General features: G+C 35.8%; 1 protein-coding gene across 50 annotated transcripts in view; it reads right to left on the reverse strand.

The window, feature by feature from the left end:
• Window positions 1-24671, reverse strand: part of CLASP2 (cytoplasmic linker associated protein 2) — a 223912-nt gene that overhangs the window by 60848 nt on the left and 138393 nt on the right. For 13 of the 50 annotated variants that reach the window (XM_055383029.2, XM_031009614.3, XM_055383028.2 and 10 more), the window contains 5 exons: window positions 19399-19505; window positions 16341-16585; window positions 14290-14353; window positions 4347-4510; window positions 2851-2929 (listed from right to left, as the gene is read on the reverse strand). In XM_055383029.2, the coding sequence (XP_055239004.1) occupies window positions 2851-2929; window positions 4347-4510; window positions 14290-14353; window positions 16341-16585; window positions 19399-19505 (659 nt within the window). Of the gene's footprint in view, window positions 1-2668; window positions 2720-2850; window positions 2930-4346; window positions 4511-14289; window positions 14354-16340; window positions 16586-17702; window positions 17727-19398; window positions 19506-20435; window positions 20499-24671 lie in introns of all 50 variants that reach the window. The other 37 variants (XM_031009602.3, XM_063703678.1, XM_031009601.3 and 34 more) reach the window with 7 other exon arrangements.

The raw sequence follows: 24671 nt of genomic DNA on the forward strand, positions 1-24671 counted from the left end.
AGTCTCACTCTGTCATCCAGGCTAGAGGGCAGTGGCGCAGACTCGGCTCACTGCATCCTCCGCCTCCTGGGTTCAAGCGATTCTCCTGCCTCAGCCTCCCGAGTAGTTGGGATTACAGATGCCTGCCACCACGCCTGGCTAACTTTTTGTATTTTTAGTAGAGACGTGGTTTCACCATGCTGGCCAGCCTGGTCACAAACTCCTGACCTCAGATGATCCACCTACCTTGGCCTCCCAAAGTGCTGGGATCACAGGCGTGAGCCACCGTGCCCAGCCAAAAAGTGATTTTCCCTCATGGATTTGCTAATACATCTATTATCTATATTAAATACATATTTATAAATAATTTAGGCTTTTAGAGAAACAATCTGTGATTCCAGTTTCCAGCATAATGTTTTCCAATAGGAAAGTTAATTTTAATTTGTGCATATCTCATTTCAATCTTCGCTTTGTCTTTCTCTTCAAGTCTCCTGCAACTTATTCTCTCTGAACTCAACTATCAACCCCTTATTTTTATTTATTTATTTTTTTGAGACCAAGTCTCACTCTGTCTCCCAAGCTGGAGTGCAGTGGCATGATTTTGGCTCACTGCAACCTTCGCCTCTCCGGTTCAAGTGATTCTCCTGCCTCAGCCTCCCAAGTAGCTGGGACTACAGGTGTCCAACATCACCCCTGGCTAATTTTTGTATTTTCAGTAGAGACAGGGTTTCTCCATGTTGGCCAGGCTGGTCTCAAACTCCTGACCTCAATGATCCCCCTGCCTCAGCCTCACAAAGTGCTGGGATTACAGGTGTGAGCCACTGTGCCCAGCCTCACCCTTACTTCTTAAGCTGGTTTAGACCTTCATTTGCACTGGTCCATGAAACATCTCTATATACATTTTCTACTTTTTTCTTTCTTTCCTTTCTCTTTCAATGGACAGGGTCTCACTCTGTCTCTTAAAAAAAGAGGCTCCCAGGCTGGAGTGCAGTGGTGTGATTAGAGCTCACTGTAACCTCACTCCTGGGTTAATGTGATCCTCTTGCCTCAACTCCTGAGTAGCTAGGACTATAGGCATGAACTACCACACCTAGTTAACTCCACATACATTTCAGTAGCACTTGAACACCACTACAGGTACCTATATCATAACTTTTATTACTGTTTAGAGTTTATTATATATTATAGTTAATAATGATAAAATTACAAGCTTTATATTCCCAGGAACACCTAGCACACTGCCTTGGTCATAAAATGAGTTAAAAAATATCTATTAATAATATCAAGTAAATTATTCTTCTGCAGGTCACTTTTCAAAATCAAACAGATGAAATCTCTTTCCCCAAGCAGCTCTAAGAAAACAACATTATATTGAGTGTAAGTTGTGAAAGGAAAATAAAACGGCCTGTGCCAAAAGGAAAGTTAAGCTTGGGAACTCAGTCATTCAGAAAACTGACTCCCATTTGTTCATAAACAGACAGCTGAAAGATAGAAGGCTACATAGTTCTTCAGGTGGTCTCCCTCATGCTGACAATGTAAATTAACAGTTTATCTTCACAGGTAGAGGACAACGATGGGACTAGAAATCATCCCCCACTCACCCAGAGACAAATACATTTACTTCTTTCTCTACTCTATGTTTACTTTCTCTTAGGTAAGATGCAGATTTACTGAGCACGAGATGAATGCCTGACTGTTCCTCTTTCCCCTCAAGCTGGCTCTTTCTCTTTTAAATATTAAAGTCCTCAAAACCCTCTCTGGAAGAATGAACAAGCTTTCTTCTTGTGTCTCTTTCTCCTGGATGCATCCTCAATCTTGGCAAATTAAACCTCTAAATTGATTGAGACTTGTCTCAGACACTTCTCGGTTTACAAAGTCAGCCCTGATAAGAAACATAATTGTGATTCTGAGGCACAACTGCATTCAGAAACTTAAGGGAAAAATCAATCCTGGGCAGTAACACTTGTAGAAATATATTTCGTGCAGGATAGAGCAGAAAAATATAGGACTCGTATAAGCACATATGCTTGTTATTTCCCTGACTTTAATCTCATTTAATAAAACTCACTAAAAAAAAAAAAAAACCCTTTAGCAAAGAATTCAGGAGCTATTCTTTTACATTATTTTTTCTTTTATGTAAAATTTAATAATCATTTTAAATCACAAATTGGAATCCATTTAGTTTTTATATTAACTGAAAAATGTGTGTATATAACAAATGAGAAAGTTAATTATAATTCCAAATGTTATGCATACATCAGAAAAAAAAAGAAAGTTACTATTTCAGTTAAGGATAATTGAAGAAAGGGACTGAGATTAAATTTAAAAATTTTTGTTTAGTTAATACATAGGCAAAACTGACATTTTGCCCAAAATACCCGTTAAAATGCCTGACACTTAAAAAAAAAAAGTAATGGGAAATCACAAACATAAAATTAGATAAGACTTTATAGAGTGAGTTTGCATTACCAGCTTAGGGTTAGATGGCAATAATGTGATGCCTTCCAAACGTGTATCACCATTAAGTTTCTCCAAAAGACTTAGAGTCTGGCATTGCATTTAAATAACATTTGAAATCAAATATGTGCATGCGTAAAAGGCTTACAAAGGTTAGTAGTTGAATACAGATGCAAACACTGCAGAGAGTTAAGAAAAGAAATAATGCAGATGAAAACAAAAACAATAAAACCTTGGAGCTCCAAAAAGAGTGAAGCTGGTCCCGAAGTGCTGGCTTGACTGTCTGAAAGTTTATAAAAACAAAACCCACTGATTGAACAGCTTCTCATGTGACAGAAATACAAATATCAACATAACTTTATTAATAAATACTTCAATTCTTTATAATGTCTTCAAAAGATCTCAAATTTTTACCTTTAAGCTTGGTGTTTGGGTCTGATCAACTGTAAATCTCATTAGAATATTGAACTGAAGATCATTTGGAAAAGACTCTCTGAAACAAGAACAAAGCAAAACGAAACAAAAATTTAGTTAGCAAGTACGCATGTAACAGCAAAAGACTATGCTTAATACCAAAACATAATGTCATCCAAAAAACATCCATGAAGTAGTATCTGCATGTGGTATAAACTACCTGGTATAGTATACAATAAATGCATCCTCAGAAGAATACGAACATCTGAATTTGTACTCAGTACAGGGTTAAAAAGTAACTCTACAGGCCGGGCGCGGTGGCTCACGCTTGTATTCTCAGTACTTTGGGAGGCTGAGGCGGGTGGATCACCCGAGGTCAGGAGTTCGAGACCAGCCTGACCAACATGGAGAAACCACGTCTCTATTAAAAATACAAAATTAGCCAGGCATGGTGGCGCATGTCTGTAATCTCAGCTACTCGGGAGGCTGAGGCAGGAGAATCGCTTGAACCCAGGAGGCAGAGGTTGCAGTGAGCCGAGATTGCGCCACTGCACTCCAGCATGGGCAACAAGAGTGAAACTCCGTCTCAAAGAAAAAAAAAGCAACACTATAGGAAATAATAGTCTATCTTGCCTCAACTATAGATTTAATCAGAAAAATGTATTCAGTAAAAAGTTTAACATTCTTAGAAATGTTTCTCTATACCTAAAATCTGAATTCTGACTCACCTCAACCTAGTAAACAGATATTTGAAATAAGTGACTTCAACAATCTACACAAGAAAGTAGAAATATATCATTGGTTCAAAACCTTCTGAAAAGAGATTTAGAATATTTAAATGCATAATAAAACATTGTTTAAATACACAGAAAATACTTTTTATAGTAGACTAAATAAAATCTTCAATCTTCAACCTTACTTCGCTGATACCTCTTTTTTTTCTTTTTTTTGAGACAGAGTCTCGCTCTGTTGCCCACGCTGGAGTGCAGTGGTGCAATCTCGGCTCACTGCAACCTCCACCTCCCAGGTTCAAGCGATTCTCCTTCCTCAGCCTCTGGAGTAGCTGAGATTACAGGTGCCTGCCACCATGCCTGGCTAATTTTTGTATTTTTAGTAGAGATATGGTTTCACCATGTTGACCAGGCTGGTCTCGAACTCCTGACCTCAAGTGATCTGCCTGCCTCAGCCTCCCAAAGTACTAGGATTACAGGTGTGAGCCACCATGCCCAGCTGCTGATACATCAATTAAGATAAAATACCACCTTGAACTACTCAACCAATATTAATACAATTTTTATAAAAGAAATGCAGGGCTTGACCTAAGGAAAAATGTTGCATTAAATATACAATATGAATGGGCATAATTAACAATCTTCAAACGGAGTCCATGCAGTCTAAATTGTTCAAAGGGACTCAGAAATCTGAACTATTAACATAGGGGTTAGATATTCCTAGTTATTATCAGGTTAACTTGAAATATATGACAAAAATATTACCTTGTAACATCAAGGGCTTTCTGAACTTTTGCCTGAACAGATCCAAGCAAATCAGCACCCATTTTTTTTAGTAGTTGTGTCAGCAGTACAAACAACCAATCTTGAAGATCATCTTTGTGGACTTGTATGAAATCCACTAGAGTCTCCAAAAACATGCTGAATACCTACAGTTGATAAAGGGGAGAGGTAGGGAGAAAAAAAGAGGAAATATTGACCTCTATGTTCAATTCAAAGCGAATACAGAAAGGAACACAGGAATCAGAGGCACAGCGATTGGCAGCCAAGCGGAAAAACAATCTCTCTTGCTTTTCATTGGACTCTGTGATACAAGAGTACATTTGAACTGTTATCCAACTTCTGCAGAAGTTCGACAATTAGCTACTCCATGCAGCATCACTTGGTAAAGAAAGTTTGGCCATAATGGCTGGCACACCTAATGTTATCAATGATGCCACAGCTTAAACTGGGTAAAGTGAAATCTGTTTTGTATAAAATGTAGGGGAAAAAAACTATAGTTTCACTAACTCTCAGCTTTTCTGAAGAGTGGCACTGAGTAAATGAGAAGATGACTGACTGCAATGACCTTAAAGTATAAAATTTATCTGGCATAACAGACTAATTAGAGAATCCTCAGATTTCTCAAAATGACAATTGTCACAAATAATTTGGTATGGGACGTATTACTTATTAAAACTGCCTCAATGGTAATTTTAAATGATTTAACTGTAACTGCATCTAAAATAAATCCAAGATGAATGTCTACATTTAAATTTCAGTGATTTTTAAAAAGTCCTAGATGGCATACTATTAGTCTCCATACCCATTTATGGGTTTTTTACTTACTTCCAATATTAATCTATTTGTTTTAACATTTTTATAAGGTAGAAAAAAATTATTATAGTGAAGGGAAGCTAATGTTTATAAGTGATGTAGCTCATTAAAATACTTATGAAAAGTGACCTTTATCAAGGCTGTATCTCTTTATAAGATAGTCAACACCATAATGGAAAATTAGTTTCTAGGTAAAGAAGAAAAAACTGTCAGCCATAATGTATTACTGGACAAATCATAATAAACATTTTGATCACAGATTAAAAACTATGGGTTAAAAAAATCTTAAAATTATTAACTTTTCAAGTTAATCTCAAAAAGTAAATATGTTAATTTGAGAACTAAGAGTTTTGCTCTCAATGCATATTTTATTTCTTGAATTCCCTTTATACAGTTATAGATGAACTCTTTTTTTTTTTAGAAATGAAGGATTTTCTTTATCAGAATTATAATTAAGCTTCAACATTTAAACTGAGTTAAAAATAAAAATATACTTTAGCTATTTGCTTAAGATGTTGTATACCTGTAACAGCAGAAACTATAATTAAATTTTTGAGTATTCTCTGGTCCCCAGGCAGTGTGCGCTTCAACACTGTTCCTACTCACAGTGTGGATTCCTTTAACTCTCGTCCCACCACTACCCCCATAATCCCCCAAGAACTTGGATTCTCTTAGATTCCAAACTTGGCCAACTGCTTCATTAAACTGTCTCTGGCCTTCTCCTGAGGGCCAGGAATATTGTCAAGGAGCTTCACTAGACATAGTCTATGACAAATGCATGTAACTAATCTGGTACTCATTCTTACTGTTACCTAGCAAATCTGTTCAGTGATGTGCTGGCATCAGTTTGCACCTGTCTAGAGAGTCAATTGTTAAATATTCAGGAATTTTGTGAAGTGGTTGGTAGCTTGAAATCTACCACGGGATAGGAGTATTTACATCTCAGAAATGGGCAAACACTACAAATCAGAGCTTCCTGCCTCTCCCCCAAAGCTCATTTACTAGGACACCATTATCCTATTCTTTGGTTCACTTTCACCCTTGTTTCAACACTTGTCTATGCTCCTGAAGATTACAACCTCTAGCTTTCCTATATGAAAATCCATTCTGAAAATCACAGACATTAGAATGCCTAGGTCAACCTCCTATTTTATGGATGAGGAAACAGAGAAGCAGAGAATTACATGACCTGCCCAATGTTTCACAGATGGTTAATAGCTAGGCCAGGACTTAAAGCTAGGTCACTTGGTTTTCAGTTGTGCTCTATCCACTCTATTACCAGATGACCTAACTTATCTTCATTATTGTCATTCAACATGAAATTCTCCATTGACTCTTCTCTCAATTTGATTTCCTCTATACCTATCCTTCTAATTTATCCAAGAAAGAAGTGATTTTCTTCATTTTATGGCTAATCTTTCTACTTTATATTCTTGCTCTCTAAAACATGGTCTCCTCTACTATCTTTACTCTTTTATTCTCTACCGAAATCCTTTGCTTACAGATGCAGAAGTCATCTCAAGAAATTATCTCTCTGCTTCCATCCTATTGCTCCCACCAATTACTTTCTAATCATGATGTATAATAGCTTCTTCATTAAGTTTAGTATGTTTGGCCGTTCTGTAACTTGACACTGCTTTCCTCTTACTTCCCTTCTTTCTGGTTGCCAGGAATTCTCCTTTTGCATGTCTTCATCCTGATTCTCTTTTCATCATAAGTGTGACCTACTTGACACAGTCTCTCTCATCTATCCCATGAGGCCTCAGAACCTCTAGAACAGCTTTTTCCTGGCCTTCTCCAAATCTGTTTACCACACCATCACTAAAGGCACCAAGCATTTCTGACCTCAGGTCTGGATTTCTGTAGTAGCCTGACTTTAGTTTTATATTTCCTGTATACCAGGGTTCAGTAAACCATTTTTGTAACAGGCCAGATAGTAAATATCCTAGGGCTTTGCAAGCCATATGGTCTCTATCACAACTACTCAACTTTGCCATTTAGCACAGCCACTGACAGCACATAAACAAATAAGCATGGCCGTGTGTCAATATAACTTTATTCACAAAAACAGGCAGCAGGGAACATGTGGCCTGCAGGCTGTAGTTTGTCAACTCATGTCTCTTTGTCACCATCAGATTGTGATATGACTCTTTGGATGGAAACAATATCCTTTACTGTTCCTTCACTGTCTATAAGATAATGTCTAAAATACCTGGACAAGTTTCTAACTCCAAACTGATCTTGGGCTATCTGGAAACATAAACTCTTTATCCTTGAACACATCTCATATATCCACCCTGATTTCCTAACACATCCCCACTCCGTTCATTTACACACAGTATGTGACTCTCTATAGAATTTACTACTCAAGTCCTAGTCAAGAAACTTCTTGGATTGCAAGTCAGGGCCATTGATCTTCCTGACTTAGAACTCACAGAGGGGCAAACTATTTATGGTGCTATTTAGCTTTTTCTGTATTTATGTTTTTTCCCATCTCTAACACATACCATTTGAAAATAAAGACTATATTTTTATACAGTCTTGTGTGTCACCAATTAGAACTAGAACCAGGCTTAAGGTTATCAGAGGCTGAGAACCCAATAAAAAATTGATCAATGAAATCAAGTGAAATTTACCCTCTAATTGGTAGCCAACCCTTTTTCTTCAATGCAAGCGAAGACCTTCCCTTTATTCTAGCCAAGATTAACTTCTTTTTATTTCCTATAAACTTTCTAGCATCTCCCACTTCTTTTTCTGGACTCAGGCTAGCTACTTCGAATAAGCCCTTTATTCTCACTCTGACATATCCAAAGCTTATGTTCTATTAAGATCTGAGATGCCATTTTCTTCAAGAAGACTTCTCTGAGTTTCCTAAGTAGAAATTTGTTTTGGTTATATAAAATGTGAGTAGCTAAATAAAAATGTGGACATGTTATTTGCTGTACTCTACATAAGAAATTGTACTATTTAAAAAATTTTGTTATTACTTTTGAGACAGAGTCTCACTCTGTCACCCAGTCTGCAGTACAGTGGCACGATCATGGCACACTGCAGCCTCAAACTTCTGGGCTTAAGCGATCTTCCCACCTCAGCCTCCTGAGTAGGTAGGGCTACAGGCATGCACCATCATGTCCACTTAATTTTTTTAGTTTTGTAGAGATGGGGTCTACCTTTGTTGTCCAGGTTAGTCTCGAACTCCTGGCCTTAAGCAATCCTCTCATCTCATTCTCCCAAAGTGCTAGGATTACAGACGTGAGCCATGTGCCTGGCCTGTACTATTATTTTTCAAAAATGCTTATATCCTATCAATGGTACTTAGTAAATGATCATATGCACACACACACACAGATGACCCTTGAACTACATGCTTTTAAACTGTGTGGGTCCACTTACACGTGGATTTTCTTCCACCTCTGCCACCCCTGAGATAGCAACACCAACCCCTCCTCTTCCTCCTTAGCCTACTCAAGGTGAAGATGACAATAATGAAGATCTTTATGGTGATCCATTCCACCTAATAACTAGTAAGTAAATATATTTTATCTTCCTTATAATTTTAATAACATTTTATCTTCTTTCTGAGACGCAGTCTCACCTATCACCCAGGGTGGAGTGCACTGGTGCAATCTCGGCTCACTGAAACCTCTGCCTCCCAGGTTCAAGTGATTCTCCTGCCTCAGCCTTCTGTGTAGGTGGGATTACAGGCCAGCGCCACCACACTCGGCTAATTTTTTTGTATTTTTAGTAGAGACAGGGTTTCACCATGTTGGCCTGGCTGGTCTCAAACTCCTGACCTGAGGTGATCTGCCCACCTCAGCCTCCCAAAGTGCTGAGATTACAGACGTGAGCCATCACACCTGGCTAATAACATTTTATTTTCTCTAGTTTACTTTATTATAATAATACAGTATATAGGCTGGGCGTGGTGGCTCATGCCTGTAACCCAGAACTTTGGGAGGCCGAGGTGTGTGGATCACCTGAGGTCGGGAGTTCGAGACCAGCCTGACTAACATTGAGAAACCCCGTCTCTACTAAAAATACAAATTTAGCTGGGCATGGTGGCACATGCCTGTAATCCCAACTACTCAGGAGGCTGAGGCAGGAGAACTGCTTGAACCCAGGAGGCAGAGATTGTGGTGAGCTGAGATTGAGCCATTGCACTCCAGCCTGGGTGAAAGAGCGAGACTCCATCTCAAAAAAAAAAGAAAAAAAAATACAGTATATAATATATATAATAAATAAAATATATGTTAATTGACTATTATTGGTAAGGTTTCTGGTCAACACTAGGCTATTAGTAGTTATGTTTTGGGGAGTTAAAAATTATATACAGATTTTTCTATTGCACAGGGGTCTGTGTCCCTCTCTAACCTCCTCATTGTTCAAGGGTCAACTGTACTTACATATACATGCATACATATCTATCTTCATTCATTATCCATATCCAAAATTTATTGAAAGTTATATACAAAATGTCTTACTTGATTGCCCTAACACAAAGGGTTCTTGTCAGATGTTAATATGCCCCCATTTCCTAATCTATGATTAAAGAACAAAGTGGAAAGTGGCTATGCTAATATAATACTAGTGATTCACATTTTCTTTCAGAAGACAAAGATGAGAATTACTATCCCATAATCCACTCTGTTTGCTTTTATGGAATGACATTAATAAAATGTCATTTGTGGGAAGGCAGGGGTTAAATGTTTTTTTAAAAATTGTGAAACTTCAGAATCATTTTAAAGTAATTCATTGGAAGCAATCTTCAATAGAATCAATTTATTATCCCACATATCTCATAAATATAATTTGTTGGAAAAGAATTAAAATATTCGAGCTATTACAATTGAGGCAGACTTTTCTTTAACTCCCTTATATCTTAGGTGTGCCAGTCATCAAATAGAACAGAAGAACATAATCAAATTAGATTAATTAGTAGATTAAAAAGCATATCTCCAAACAGAATGATAGTTTGCATAACTGCAAATAGCATTTCGTGGATTGCAAAGGTTCCAACACTGCATGAACTCTTCGGGAGAGAAAATAGAGAAAAAGGGTTAATTTCACAGTCATGCAGTAAAGTTAGGTTTCCAACAAATATTGAACCAACTTACTCTCTATTGAGAGTTCCAACACAGGGGACAGCATGCAAAAAGAAAAAAAGAAAAAAAAGAAAAACACACAAATTAGTCGCCATCAATGCAAAGTTCCTGTATGGAAGAAAAACACTCAGAAAATAAAAGTGACAAATGTTTTTCAAAGTTTTATGATAAACTCAAAATAGTTTTTAAAACAAGACTTAAATGAATAGTATGGGAGAAGAACATATGATTTTGTTTCTCTTGCACCTCCTTGCCAGGAAAATTAAGAAAACTAAAGACAAAAACTCTTTTTTTCCAGACCCTATCAATCCTTGAGGTTAAACATCTGAAAATAATCCAAGAATAATAGACACATACTCCCACTTCTGAATGGGGCCAACATTTGGTTCCAAAGCATAGTCCGTAGAATTTTTTCCTTTCTTTTCTCTTTTTTTCCTCCTCTCAGAAGCAATACTTTCACAAGTTAAAATATTTCTGTGAAGGCTTGAAACAATAACTATTGCTTGGAAGTAATAAAAGTAACTATACTACTACTTTTTATTTTCCCTAGGTAAGATGTGTGTTATGGTCTCCTGATCTAAAGACTGCAGGCAGCTGAGCTGCCTAGAATGCTCGTCAGGAGATTCAACTGTGCCTCATTTTAGTAGCCACAGATTGAATTCCTACTGTAGCTGTCCAAGACTCAAGAGTATGATTCAAGAGGTAGTGTTACAAATACCATAAAATGCCAATTCAAAGCATGCACCACAGTGAAGGCAGTTCTTTCCAGAGTCAAGTGCCAGAAACATATGGGATGGCTTTTGGCAACTGATACTGCTTGCATTTGAGGGGGAAAAAATGGGTCCAGAGCAGTCAAAATAAAAATCTGCTGCAAACTCCTTAATTTAAAAAATTTGATTTTTAAAAAACATATATATGGTACTTGGTATGTTCTAAGGGTTTACATGAGGTGGATATTACTATTAACTGTTTTACAGATTAATAATTAATAATTAAAGTACATACTGCTAATAAATTGGAGGTAGAATTTGAACCCAAGCAATCTAGCTCCACTATCCATACTTGTTATTTTAAATTTTCCCTCACACTGCTTAAGTAATCCTTCCAAAAGGTACGTCTTGTCTACTCAGTGACTGCTCACTGCCCTCAAGATAATGTCCAAACAAAGCCTACCATTTTGCAGTACAATATGTGTTGTACTGCTTCACTTATAAAAAATACTAAAAGGCTTTAAATTATACATTTGCTGATTTATGGTCTAAATTATTGTCTTACAGATATTGTGGTTAATTATTTATTTCTATATGGGTATATGAAGAAAAAAAGTTCATTTATCAAATTACAGACATCAAATAAGTTCATCTTCCAAGGGTATAGGTTCATGAACATATGTTTCTATTTTAGTGTCAATGACAAAGAGTTGATCATATATGACAGGGGTCAGCAAACTATGGCCTGCAAGCTATTTCTAATTCTTACACTTTAAAAAATGACTTTAAAAGCAATCAAAAGGCTATTTAGTGATACATGAAAATTATATAAACACATGGTCAGGCATGGTGGCTCACGCTTGTCATCACAGCACTTTGGGGGGACACAATGGACAGATCACTTGAGGCCAGGAGTTCAAGACCAGCTTGGCCAACACGGTGAGAACCCGTCTCTACCAAAAATACGAAAAATGAGCAGAGTGTGGTGGCACATGACTGTAATCCCAGCTACTTGGAAGGCTGAGGCATGAGAATCGCTTGAACCCGGGAGGCGGAAGTTGCAGTGAGCCAAGATCATGCCACTGCACTCCAGCCTGGGTGACAGAAAGAGATCTTGTCTCAAAAAAAAAAAAAAAAAAAAAATTACACACACACACACACACACCCTCACATTTTAATGTTCATAAATAAAGTTTTATTGCAACCCAACACACACATTTGTTTGTTCATTGCCTGTTAAGGGTGGCTTCATGCTATAATGGCATAATTGAGTAGCTGGGATAGAGACCATTATGGTCTGCAAAGCCACATTATTTACAGAAAATAGTTGCTGAGTCTGATATAGAACAAAATTGCATTCAGAAAGAAGATATCCAAAAAAGTTGCTTGATTCTGAAGATGGAACTGTTGGTCTAAAAATACATTAAAAAGGGAGGGGTGCAGCTATTTAAAAAATATCAGAATACAATGCAAAAACTCAAACATTTTTAACTCAGCACAGGATGGTGACATGTCTAGTTTATCCTTAATGAATTACATTATTGACAGAGTCTCTGATGGACAATCAATGGCCACACAAAAATAAGAAAATCTTCCCATTACATTTGTCTTCACAGAACTGACTAAAAAACAAAAACCAAAATCAAACAAACAAGATGGGTAGATAAGAATTTTATGTTGCTATAAAGCCCTAAGAAGAGAAATCTGATGCAATCCTAGGGAAAATAGTAGCTGGTTCTCCACATGTATTAAGAGAGGCCAAACATTTGTGCTCAGTTAAGTTCCTATACCAGTGTTAAACTCAGCTTTCCTATTTGATCTTTTTAAAAAAAGTTTGTCTTTATCACTATACATCATGGCATCCAACCAAACTGCATTATTGACTTAACAAAAAGTCAAAAACTGTGACTTCAAGAAATAATCTAGCTTTGGTCTTATATCTTCCAGTAGCAGGAATTACTGAAGATGCTTAATAACTATATATTTCAAAGTTGAACAGACTATTAATTTAAATGTTTATTAAAACAAGTTAACCCAAATAACTGTCTTGTCCTTTGGCTTATATTGCCAACTAAAAATATAAACAGTTAATCTGTTCAGGATTTATAGAAATTTTTACATTAAAATAAGACTTACAGCTGTAATCAGTGATAGCAATATCTATCTAGAATGGTATAGTTATCTACATGTTCAATTATAAGTTACAAACTTTAAAAGATTTTAGTAAACTGCTTACCAAATGTATTTTCTTCTTTGTCTTTTAATGGGATATTTTACCCTCAAATAAGTATAACTTCTGATAGAATAATCTTTGAAAATATTGTTTTAAAGTATAAGCAATTTATTTAAATAATTAAGTATATCCCCCACTGGATTTAAATCTTTAGCTGGATTTTAGTTTATGTACAACGTGGGATTTCATTATCTTTAAGTAGTGTTGTAAGTAATGAAAATACTAAAAACAGAAAAAAATGAGGAGGAAATGAGATGTGCAACAATAAAGTGAAGACAATAAAAAGAAACAGTAAAGTGAAATTCATTAATATTTTTCTTATTTCCTTGCCACATCTCCCTCTCACTTAGGTTAGAAAGTCTCCTGTAGACATCTGGTATCCTAAGGGAAGATTTCACCGTTATCAAACATATTGCTGGAAACAGAATATGTGACCACAGTTTTATAACAGTACTATGCATCAAGGTAAACCAAAATTTCACAGTACACATGCAGATTACATATAAGTACTTAAATAAATATATTTTAATCAACATTAAAAATGAACAAAGTTCTGAAAATTTTTATGGACTACTTCAATGTAAGAAATGTCTCTTATATTACTACCAAACTATGGCTGGAACCACATTTTGGGCCTTTGTGTTAATGACAATTCTTTTCTACAAAATTATTATTTCAAAATTGAAACATATTTACATCAATGCTGTAATTAATCACAGACAAAAACAAAATAAAATGTTAAAAACCTTTTCAACTTACCCCAATTATGTCTTTTACAAACACTAAAACAGTCTTAGTAACACAAAATACACCAACTTGACTAAATTACTTGAGTTGTAACTGTATCCCCTTTATTTCAGTCTTAGACCATCTATCATTGGAGAAGCTCAAATAGTTACCAGAGATTAATTTCTAAATTATGTATGATACCAAACAATTTTAATTATGCTTGAAAATATTACTGCCATTTTGGGACAATAAAATAAAAATGGCCTACAGTTTTTCTGCTTTGACAATATACAAATGATACCCTATAGAAATAAATAATCTTAAATACTAAAACATACCTTGCCATGAGGGTCAGCAAACATTCTTGTGAAAATTTCACATAATCTTTTCAGTTCAACTCGACTGCCAAGATAATACAGCGGTTAATTAATATCTTGCTGTAGCAAGAAGTCATGTAAAAGTAACTTTACATATAATTTTCTTAAAAAAAAAAAAAGGTTAGGTTGGGCATGGTGGCTCAAGCCTATAATCCTAGCATTTTGGGAGGCTGAGGTGAGAGGTTTGCTTGAGCCCAGGAGTTCAAGATCAGCCTGGGCAAGATGGCAAGACCCTGTCTCTATAAATTTTTAACAAAACAGCTGCAATGGTCGGGCACGGTGGTTCATGTCTGTAATCCCAGCACTTTGGAAGGTTGAGGTGGGCAGATCACTGGAGGTCAGGAGTTTGAGACCAGCCTGGCCAACATGGTGAAACCCTGTCTCTACTAAAAATACAAAAAAGTAGCTGCGCTGGGCATGGTGGCACACGTCTATAATCCCAGCTACTCAGGAGGCTGAGGCAGGAAAATTGGTTGAACCCGGGAGGCAGAGGTTGCACTGAGCTGAGATTGTGCCACTGTATGCCAGCCTGGGCGACAGGGTTAGACTCTGTCTCAAAAAAAAAAAAAAAAAAACAAAAAAAAACAAATCAGCTGGGTGTGGTGGTGCACGCCTGTAGTACCAGCTACGTGGGAGGGTTGTTTGAGCCCAGGAATTTAAGGCAGCAGTGAACAATGATTGTGCCACTGCACTCCATCCTGGGTGACAAAGCTAGATCTCATCTCTTTAAAAACAGAAACAACAACGAAATCAATGGAAAAAATCAGCCCTAAAAATTGAGAAATTTGTGGGATTTACCAGTCAGGGACAAAGTTACCAAATACAACAATTATTCTGTTGTAACCCACACTATCTTAAAGGTTAAAAGTTAAGAAGAAAAATACAATTATTCTTCATTAATGGTGTGACAGGAGAAATTTTACATATGGCATTCCCAATACATGAATTTTATCCTTTTAAGTGTTAAGACGTTTTCTTAAATGTTGCTACTGATGGGATAAAATCATTCTAAACTATGCTTACTCCCTTGCCATTTAAAATGACCAACACATGAATTCTATCCTTTTAGGTGTTAAGACATTTTCTTAAATGTTGCTATACTTACGGGCTAAAATCATTCTAAACTATGCCTACTCCCTTGCCATTTACAATGGCACGCTGAATCTAATATTAACTTAATCTTGATGGGCTGGTAACAATATTATGATGGTGGATTGCAGTGATTCATGACGTGTGATATGCACACATGAAAATATATTTAGGTAATACAGAAACATTTATTTGAAATTATATAGTTCTAATAATTCCTAAAATAAATACACAGGAAGTAAGTACATCAAACTCTTATTTCACAGGTATCAAGTCAGGAAGTAACCCTGCACATTCCACCATGCTTAAACCTATGAAATATCTGAAGCTAGATTCTCAAAGGGGTCAACTATAGGTTTAAAACATCACACAGACAAGGACAATAAGGCAAGTAGGGGGAAAAAACAAGCTAATACCATTAGTAAAGGAAACAAAACCCCAAACCCAAAATATTAACAAATATCTGTTCTTAAAGAAATTCAGTCCAACTCAACTTTGTATTACACTAAAATTCACATATTACATGCACACTAAGAATATATCTTCATTTCCAAATAAGCATAAACATTCTTCTCATTGAAAAACTTACCAGAAACAAATTTTAATAAACCAGTCAGTTTTATCACTATGTACATTTTATTATTAAATATTAAAATAACATTTTAAATTTAACTTCTATGTGTGAATAAAAAGTTTCCTTTCAAAATGTTTTGCTAAATAGAACAAATAATTTTTTTTTTTTTTGGTAATGAAAGTATAGATGGTCCTAAAAGACTGAAGCTTTGGAAAAACACTTTGAAGCAACCATATGAATTCAGGACAAGTCTGTTTCTATACCAGTATCTCTGAAGTGTTATAGAAACAAAGTAAAATCAAAAAGCGCTAACCTGATAGTAAAATCATTTTAAGACAACGCATCTCACCTTAGTGTTCTCTGATTTTTTAATAAGTTCTGCAGACCTAGGAGGCCTTCCTTCCTTTCTGACCAATTGGAACTAGCACATCTATTGAGGACTTCTGCCACATCTTCCGTCTGCCTCATATATGTAGGAATACTACCATTTCGAGAACTATAGGAGCGTTCTGAACAAGCACTAGATGCATCGCTGTTGGCGTCATCATCTGAATGCATTCCATATGATTCATATCTTCTTCGAGCTGGTTTTTTCTGTTATACATCAAGAATCTCATTAGCAATAGCCAAAAGAATATATTGCTATTTCATAATTCCTACTGACCACAAAAGGATTGATTTTTGTTTTAAAATCAGTGCAAAGCATGCTCCTAATCATTGTAATAACAGAATGTCAGTATTTAGTTTTTCTTCAGAAAACAAGTTTTAGAAGTTAGTAGAAGGTAAAATAATCCTTAACTATGGGAAGTGGTAGAAGCAGAGTAAGACTATATGGAAGTTCAGATATGTAAAGTGGGAAGTGCTAAAAAATGTGGGTTTTTCCTTTCCCCTTTTCACGAAAAACCAAGAAGTACTAGAATGTAAATGAACAGAAACTATACTAGAAATTTGAGTTGGTAAGAAGAAAATATTACCTTTTTAAAGAAAGAGTATAATGGATCAGAAAAACATTTTCCATGTATAAAGTTCCATTTTTTTCTGTCTATCTTTTCTTTATTCTCCTTTTACCTCCATTACCACTTCTCTTGCCACTATTCCTTCCCTTGTACCCAACCCTCATGTCTCCTAGAGAAATAAAATACAAAGAATGATGAAAAACTATTTAGTCTACTATTATTTTAAGGAGGCGAACTCCTTGAGAGCCCTCTATGCTTTTCTCAATGTATCTATATTGTTTACTTCAATAAATATAACAAAGCATATTCAGATTCCTTTGATTTCTTTACATCTAAATCTTATTTGTTTAATATATGTAAATGCCAGTTATACCTTGCATATTTCAAGTGAAATGAGAAAGAATAGTTTATTTAAGATTTCCTTAAAAGAGTTGAAAACAAATCTTTATGTTATCTGATATTTGAATTTTGGCTGATGAGTGGTGAAGATGTCTATAAAACAGATTAAACACAATAATTCAGTGTGAATGACCTCATTTCATTTGGATGAAGTAGTCAAGCTGAAAGAATGAGCACCTCCAGAGGACATTATTCAAGCAGTATCTCTCTCGATAACCATATTTACAGAAAAATAGATGTATGTCTAAGGATTTTACTTCTACTTTAATTTTTAATAGAAGACCATCATTTGTTAAATTGATGAAAGAAAAAAAGTTATGGTATCATAAGATGTCAGAAAATAGCAATGTCTATACCTTAGTCCGTATGTCTCCTAAGAGCTGAGAGCAGTAAATTTTTAAAGAGAAAAATTGAAAATAATGAAGAACATTTTGCTAATCAGCACAGTGAAATAGGCATTAACAATGCCTATGATCAGAAACATTACGTTTTTTTCACACATAGGTACAAAGAACTGCTTATTAGCAGGCTGTGTCTTTAATCTTGTCAATATTCTTTAGTTCAAAGAGAAATAGTGATGCTACAAAAAATATTCCCATAACCAGTTTTCTCAAAGAAACCTAAATGTTCTTCCTATTTGGATCCTTTTGTCATTTCCAAAGTTAAGTGTATTTCTATGATTTTCTCCAGCACAAATTAGGCTTACTAGCTGGAAAGTTTTTTCCTAAAAATTGGTAGTTGTAAGTGGAACTTCTGTGCTCTGCAAATAATGGAAGTATTAAGAATCAGATTACTGGGAGTCAAACTTTAGCCTTGGTAGTTAAACATTCCTCATATAATTCAAACACACCATCTCAGTGTTCTAAGTCATAGTTCAAGAAAAACCCAATCAATTCATAACATTTATGTAAGCAGAATTTAACTGGTAAATTATCCAATTTAAAAAACCCAGAAAACATGATTTGAGATACAGGGATGAGGAATAGCAAATCAAAAACATCTCATTAATTTAATATCATCAGAACAAGATGTGATCAATATATCCCATGTTGAAGAGAACAAAGTCCCTACTTAATTATATTAATTTATAAAAAATAATCAAGTGGCCGAACAGGAAAAATTCAGCACAGTGAAATGGTTAGCACAGAACTACACGTGTGATATTCAATAAATTATAGCTATTACCAATGAATATTTTTAAAAACTTGCCTTTTCAAATCTATGCGGCAAACACTGTACTATATCAACACTAGTTAAGATGGGATCTACGATTTTAGGAAGCATTTTTTTTTTAACTTCAAAACAAAGATGAGGCCTCTTACAAGTTCTGGGTAAGAAGCTGAGTAAATGTTTCTCAAACATAGGATTAATATCATAATCTGAAAGAGGAAGTGATACTGAATTGACTTGGGAAATTAGCCAAAGCCAATTACATACATTTTTAAAAATGCTACTTCTTACATAATTTTAAGTGACAAAAACAACAATGATATATGTATTGCAATCTTCTGACAAGCTATCATGGATCTGCAGAATATGTTTTTAAATCTCACTGTTTAATGTGTCAGACATAAAGAATTATATCTAACTATAAGATATAATTATATCTTAATTATAATTTGCCTTGAGGTTGTACTTTTTTAGTTCAAAAAACACAGATAAAAGACTAAACAAAATCCAACCCCAAAGTAAAATAATCCCTAAATACCAAAGTTTAAGCTAGAGTTGAAATTACATGATTTTAAGAATACATATTTATATAATTTATCTTCCTTAAGTATACTATAGTGTAAAGAACACATTACCATATTAAAGACATCTATATTTATATTTCTGATAGCCCATCAGTAATACTGGCCCTGGTATAAAATTCTGATTAATAAGGATCAAGAATTAATTATATTGTTCTGCTTTTTACACTGCCCACATTTTATCTTTAGATTTAATCACTGATTTTTCCCTATCCCCTTTCCCACATGGATAGACTGGCTTACTCATTCAATAGTTTCATAATTGGAACATTTATAATGATAAGAAAATGGAGAAGAGTACCAAGGCATCTGCCACCGCCTCCTCCACATCAGAACCTGTGTTCAGGACTCGCATGGCACTAACAGAAGACGACAGTCGACTTGATTGGCTGATCCCATAACCTGGACCTAATTCATCAAAAGAAGGAAAATAGATTTGAAGGAGTCATAAATATAACAGGGTCAGGTTGGGAAACTTTAAGACCCTTACAGGGGAAGGAAAAAAAACCAATGGGGCAAAGCATTTTAAAAGCAATATTGTATTTTCTGGGCACATTTAGTTTTTGGCAAAATGAAAGGGTAAAGACAGTTAAAATTACTGACAATGTGTGAAAAATAAAGAACAGTCGCTATTTATTTACAACCACAGGGTAGAAGGAAGCATGGCTGGCAGACTAAGGGCTTGCAAGTCTGTAGCCCTGTAATCCAGCTCTATCAGTTCAGGCAAATATCATCCATATGGTTGAATCACAGAGTAACCCAGGACAAAGATCAATCCTCAACCAATAGTGGTTAGGGAGATCCATGAAGGCACACTAGAAATTTACAAGGAAAATAAGCTCTAATTATTATCTCCTCTCCCTCAAGATAAGTTGGTTTTACTCTACAACTAAGAGACATCCATTTGATAACTGTTAAGTGTCTACTATGTGCCCGACATTCTGAGGCATACAGAGACAAACCAGAGATGAATTCTCCCCCTCAACTGCTTTCTATCCCATCATTTACAATTAAAACACTTCATCCACCATTTTGGTTTTTTTTTTTTAAACATATATACAAAGATGAGAACATAAAAACAATTCTATATTTAAAAATGACACAACAGGTTATACAAAAAAATGTCCATATACCAGTGAGAAAAATGCTCAATACAGTTGCTAAGGGGGAAAACGTTACTTGGGAGAAAAGAAAAAAAAAAAGTTTATTGTCCAACAAATTAAATTTAAATAATAAAAACAAATCAATTTTAAAACATGAATATTATTTAATGGAAACTGAAAAGGATAAAATCTGAGATGAATGCCAGATGATAGTGAAAATGTACTCATCCTTCACCTGAGGCCCCATACACTTCGGGGGCGTAGAGGGCACCAGTTGATCTGGAATGGTGTCTGGAGGCTGGAATAACAGGACCATATAAACCTCATCTATTACCACAGAAACAAGGAATAGTGGCAGCACTACTGTCTGGCAAGGAGAGTTAGTTAACACTGGTGTTATTCTTTATAGTTAATGATCAGAGTATTGCCAAATAGGGCAATGGAACATTAGCATTGCACCATCATTCCTGACACAAAAACACATCTTACACCTAAGTGGACAGACAGGCCTACAGGAGACAAAAGAAGTATTCAAATGGAAGGAAATGTTGAAGGTACAAGCATGAAACAAAAAAACGAACATTATAGTGTAAAAAAAAAACCACTATGGTAACTAGTAACTAATAAAATCTTATCTCCTTTAATTCTGACATCCAATGAGGCAGTAAATTACTATTCAATTTTACAGATGGTGCTATGGTCTAACTGACTGACCTTCTACAACACCTGCTTCATTCATATGTAGAAATCTTAATCCTCAAGGTGATGGTATTAGGAGATAGGTGGGGCCTGTAGGAGCCAATTTGCCCTAATGACTGGGATTAGTGCCTTTACAAAAGAGACCCCAGAAAGCTAGCTAGCTCCTTCTAACATTTGAAAACACAATGAGAAGGCATCATCTGTGAACAAAGGAATGGGTCCTCATCAGACACCAAATTTGCTGGTTCTTTAATCTTAGACTTCCTAGTCTCCCAAACTATGCCGAATAAACTTCTGTCATTTAAAAGTACATAATCTATGTTATTTTGTTACAGTAGCCTGAACAAACTAAGATGAGGAAGCTAAAGCCTAGAGAGAGATTAATTAATTTGATTATAGCCACACTACTAGTAAGTGATACATTTCAGTATCTATACTCTTTTAATTCCTCTGCCCTTAAACAGTAGATGTACCATCTGTAATTTACATTGTTGAAAAGTCAATACACCTTATTTTGTTAACATTAACATTTTCCATAATGGTTCACATAACAAATTCTGCATTCAGTATATTATTTAAATATCAAGGCACATTTGAATATAAAAAAATACTAATAATTTAACCAAAATGTAGAAATTTGTGACGTATCTCCCTATATATTGCTCTAAAATCTAAATTTAGCATATTTTGCATAACACCATAAAGTTAACTTTTCTCTTACATACAGAAATGAATAGCCAAAAAATGGATTTTAATATTTAATAAAATATATTACTCTAATTTAGAAAGTTATTCTTCCTCAGATATATTAGAGCAGTTAAAATAGTTTTAACATGAGTCACTCTTTTGTTTGCTACAGGACAGCCTTAATAAACAGGAAGACTGAAAGAAAGGAGGATGTAAACTAAGAGAATGCTGCACAAAATGTTTAGTTAGCCCCGAAAGGTGACTGGTATCATTAGAAAAATAAACTAAAATAGATTGTTAGTTTTAATTTTACCTAACAGAAATAATCTCTAAAATGATGAGGAGGAGTTGAACAAATTTAAAAATGTCTAGTGGACAAAAATCTTTGAAACACTTTACAGAATCAATAGTTATCTGTGACTTGAAGATAATAGGTGTCTGAAATAAAGTAAGCCTTTAAAATATCTTGGTTCCAGAAATACATGGAAACTAAAGGTGCAAGTTCCAGAGAAGTTAAACTTTGCTCGGCTCTAATTTATTTCTGATGCTTTAGGGCCCTGAGGCTAAACTTGTGATTCATCTGCTGAATAACAACATCCAGCCATAAGCAACAAGGGGATTCCACCAAAGAAACAAATAATAGAAAGGACCAACGAATGTAGGCAAATGTAGCAGAGAATGGGAATAGCAAGAACAACTTAATCTCTGGGAATGCTACCTTTCATCCCTGCAAAACAAACAGGGCTAATCTGCTGCCTTTGCTATGCAGTACCCATCTGTAAATAAAATGGCTATAAAAAAGCCAATTCTTCTAAAACTATGACTAAAAGGTTTAGTCATCTTCAGTGCAAATAGGAACTTTCATGAGAATCAGGAAAACTGTTTCCTTTAATATTAAAATTTAAGTAATTTTAAATTGTCAAATGGAAGCTTTGAGATGAACTAGAATATTAATGACTAGATAAAATATTTCTTTAAGAACTGGTATATTAAACAATGTTTACTTTCACAGTAATTAGTAGTAGATTATAAAGGTCCTCTAATCTCTAACTATTGTACAGGTTTACAAAGTACAGAAACACATTTTGGTTTCTTCTTGATATGTTTTCTAGTAACGTGCAATATCAACATTATATAAATGCAGGTGCCCGTACCATTAAGAAATCTGAGATCCTTCCCACTGAAGTGTAATTTAACTGTTTCTAGGGTAAGTGATTAGAGTTTCAGGGGGAAGAGGTAGAGTGGTAATAGCAGCAGCAGTGGTGGTAGCAGTGATGATGACCATGATGACCACGATAATTGAGTGCTCATTATGTGTCAAGCACTGCCTTGAGGGAGTTTTTCACGTATTTCTCATTTATGAGTCTCCAAAACAATCCTAAGAAGTACACACTATTATTATCCTTGTTTTATAGATGAGGAAACTCAGGCATAGAAAGGTTACGTAGCTGGGGAAAGAACCCAGGCCACCTGACCCTATGATATACATTCTTAAACCACCATACACCCAACTCCACTTCCCTCCACTCCTGAAAGTGGCATGATTATTTTATACACATGTAGGATTTATTTCATTTCTTTAAATGTATATCCATGAGGATGCACCACGTATATGTGTATGCGCATGCACATGCACACATACAGACATTCTGCAGACTAACTCTATTGCATATGAACTAAAAATATCTCTGACAAAGTACCTGCCACACACAGCCTTAGTGATGTGGAACAGTTCTTTTTACTTTGGCACCTCCCCACAGAGGGAAAAGAAAGAGGGAAACTCTCTGGCACCTGGGGCTGGAACACAAACAAGGGTTGGGCATATTCCTGTGATTCTAGTTTTAATGGGGTTTTCTAGGTCAGTACAAAAAAGCCTAGTATATTTGAGCCAAATGGCCCAGAGAATGAGAAATTAACCACTAGAAATTCTTGGCCAGATGCGGTGGATCACACCTGTAATCCTAACACTTTGGGAGGCCGAGGTAGGTGGATCACCTGAGGTCAGGAGTTCGAGACCAGCTTGGTCCAATATCATGAAACCCCATCTCTACTAAAATTAGAAAAATTAGCTGGGTGTGGTGGTGGGTGCCTGTAATCCCAGCTACTCAGGAGGCTGAGGCAGGAGAATTGATTGAACCTGGAAGGTGGAGGTTGCAGTGAGCCAAGATCGTGCCACTGCACTCCAGCCTGGGCAACAGAGTAGGACTCCACCTCAAAACAACAACAACAACAATGAAAGAAATTCTATACTACCATATGTATCTGAGGAAATAAGAATTCCACTGGATAAGTAGAACTAGGTTCTCCCTGAGCATTCCAAAGTCCAAAGAGCAACCTTCTAAGTATTACAGTAAACTACACTGTGTTAAAGAAAAAAAATCTGGCCAGGTGCGGTGGCTCATGCCTGTAATCCCAGCACTTTGGGGGGCCGAGGCGGGCGGATCACGAGGTCAGGAGATCGAGACCATCCTGGCTAACACGGTGAAACCCCGTCTCTACTGGAAATACAAAAAAATTAGCCAGGCGTGGTGGCAGGCGCCTGTAGTCCCAGCTACTCAGGAGGCTGAGGCAGGAGAATGGTGTGAACCCAGGAGGCGGAGCTTGCAGTGAGCCAAGATCGTGCCACTGCACTCCAGCCTGGGTGACAGAGCAAGACTCCGTCTCAAAAAAAAAAAAAAAAAAAAAAGAAAAGAAAAAAAATCTGAAATGGCTACAGGCTTATGCATTTAAACAAAGTACTAGTTAAAATGCTGAAGGATCATGCAGAAATTCTAAAGATTCTCAATGTACATATAAAACTGTACCTCTCTCCAGTTATCCTAACACTGAATGTTTAAAAAATCATTTAATATTTTTATAATTGAGGTAAATATAGTATTACAATCAAGGTTACAATACAGTTGGGGACAAACAAGTTTTACTGCAGTGACAAGAGCATTAGCTCACACGAAATGACTGTTAAACTGTAAAATATTATAAAAATGTTAATCCCTACCATTAATAAGTAGTTCAGATATTATTTTGTGGCATTCTTTTTAGTAACCTAAGTTAAATGATCTAAGCTGAAACGTTAACATTTCCGCTG

This window comes from Gorilla gorilla, chromosome 2, assembly GCF_029281585.2.
Source record: "Gorilla gorilla gorilla isolate KB3781 chromosome 2, NHGRI_mGorGor1-v2.1_pri, whole genome shotgun sequence".
In the NCBI taxonomy this organism is placed as follows: domain Eukaryota; kingdom Metazoa; phylum Chordata; class Mammalia; order Primates; family Hominidae; genus Gorilla; species Gorilla gorilla.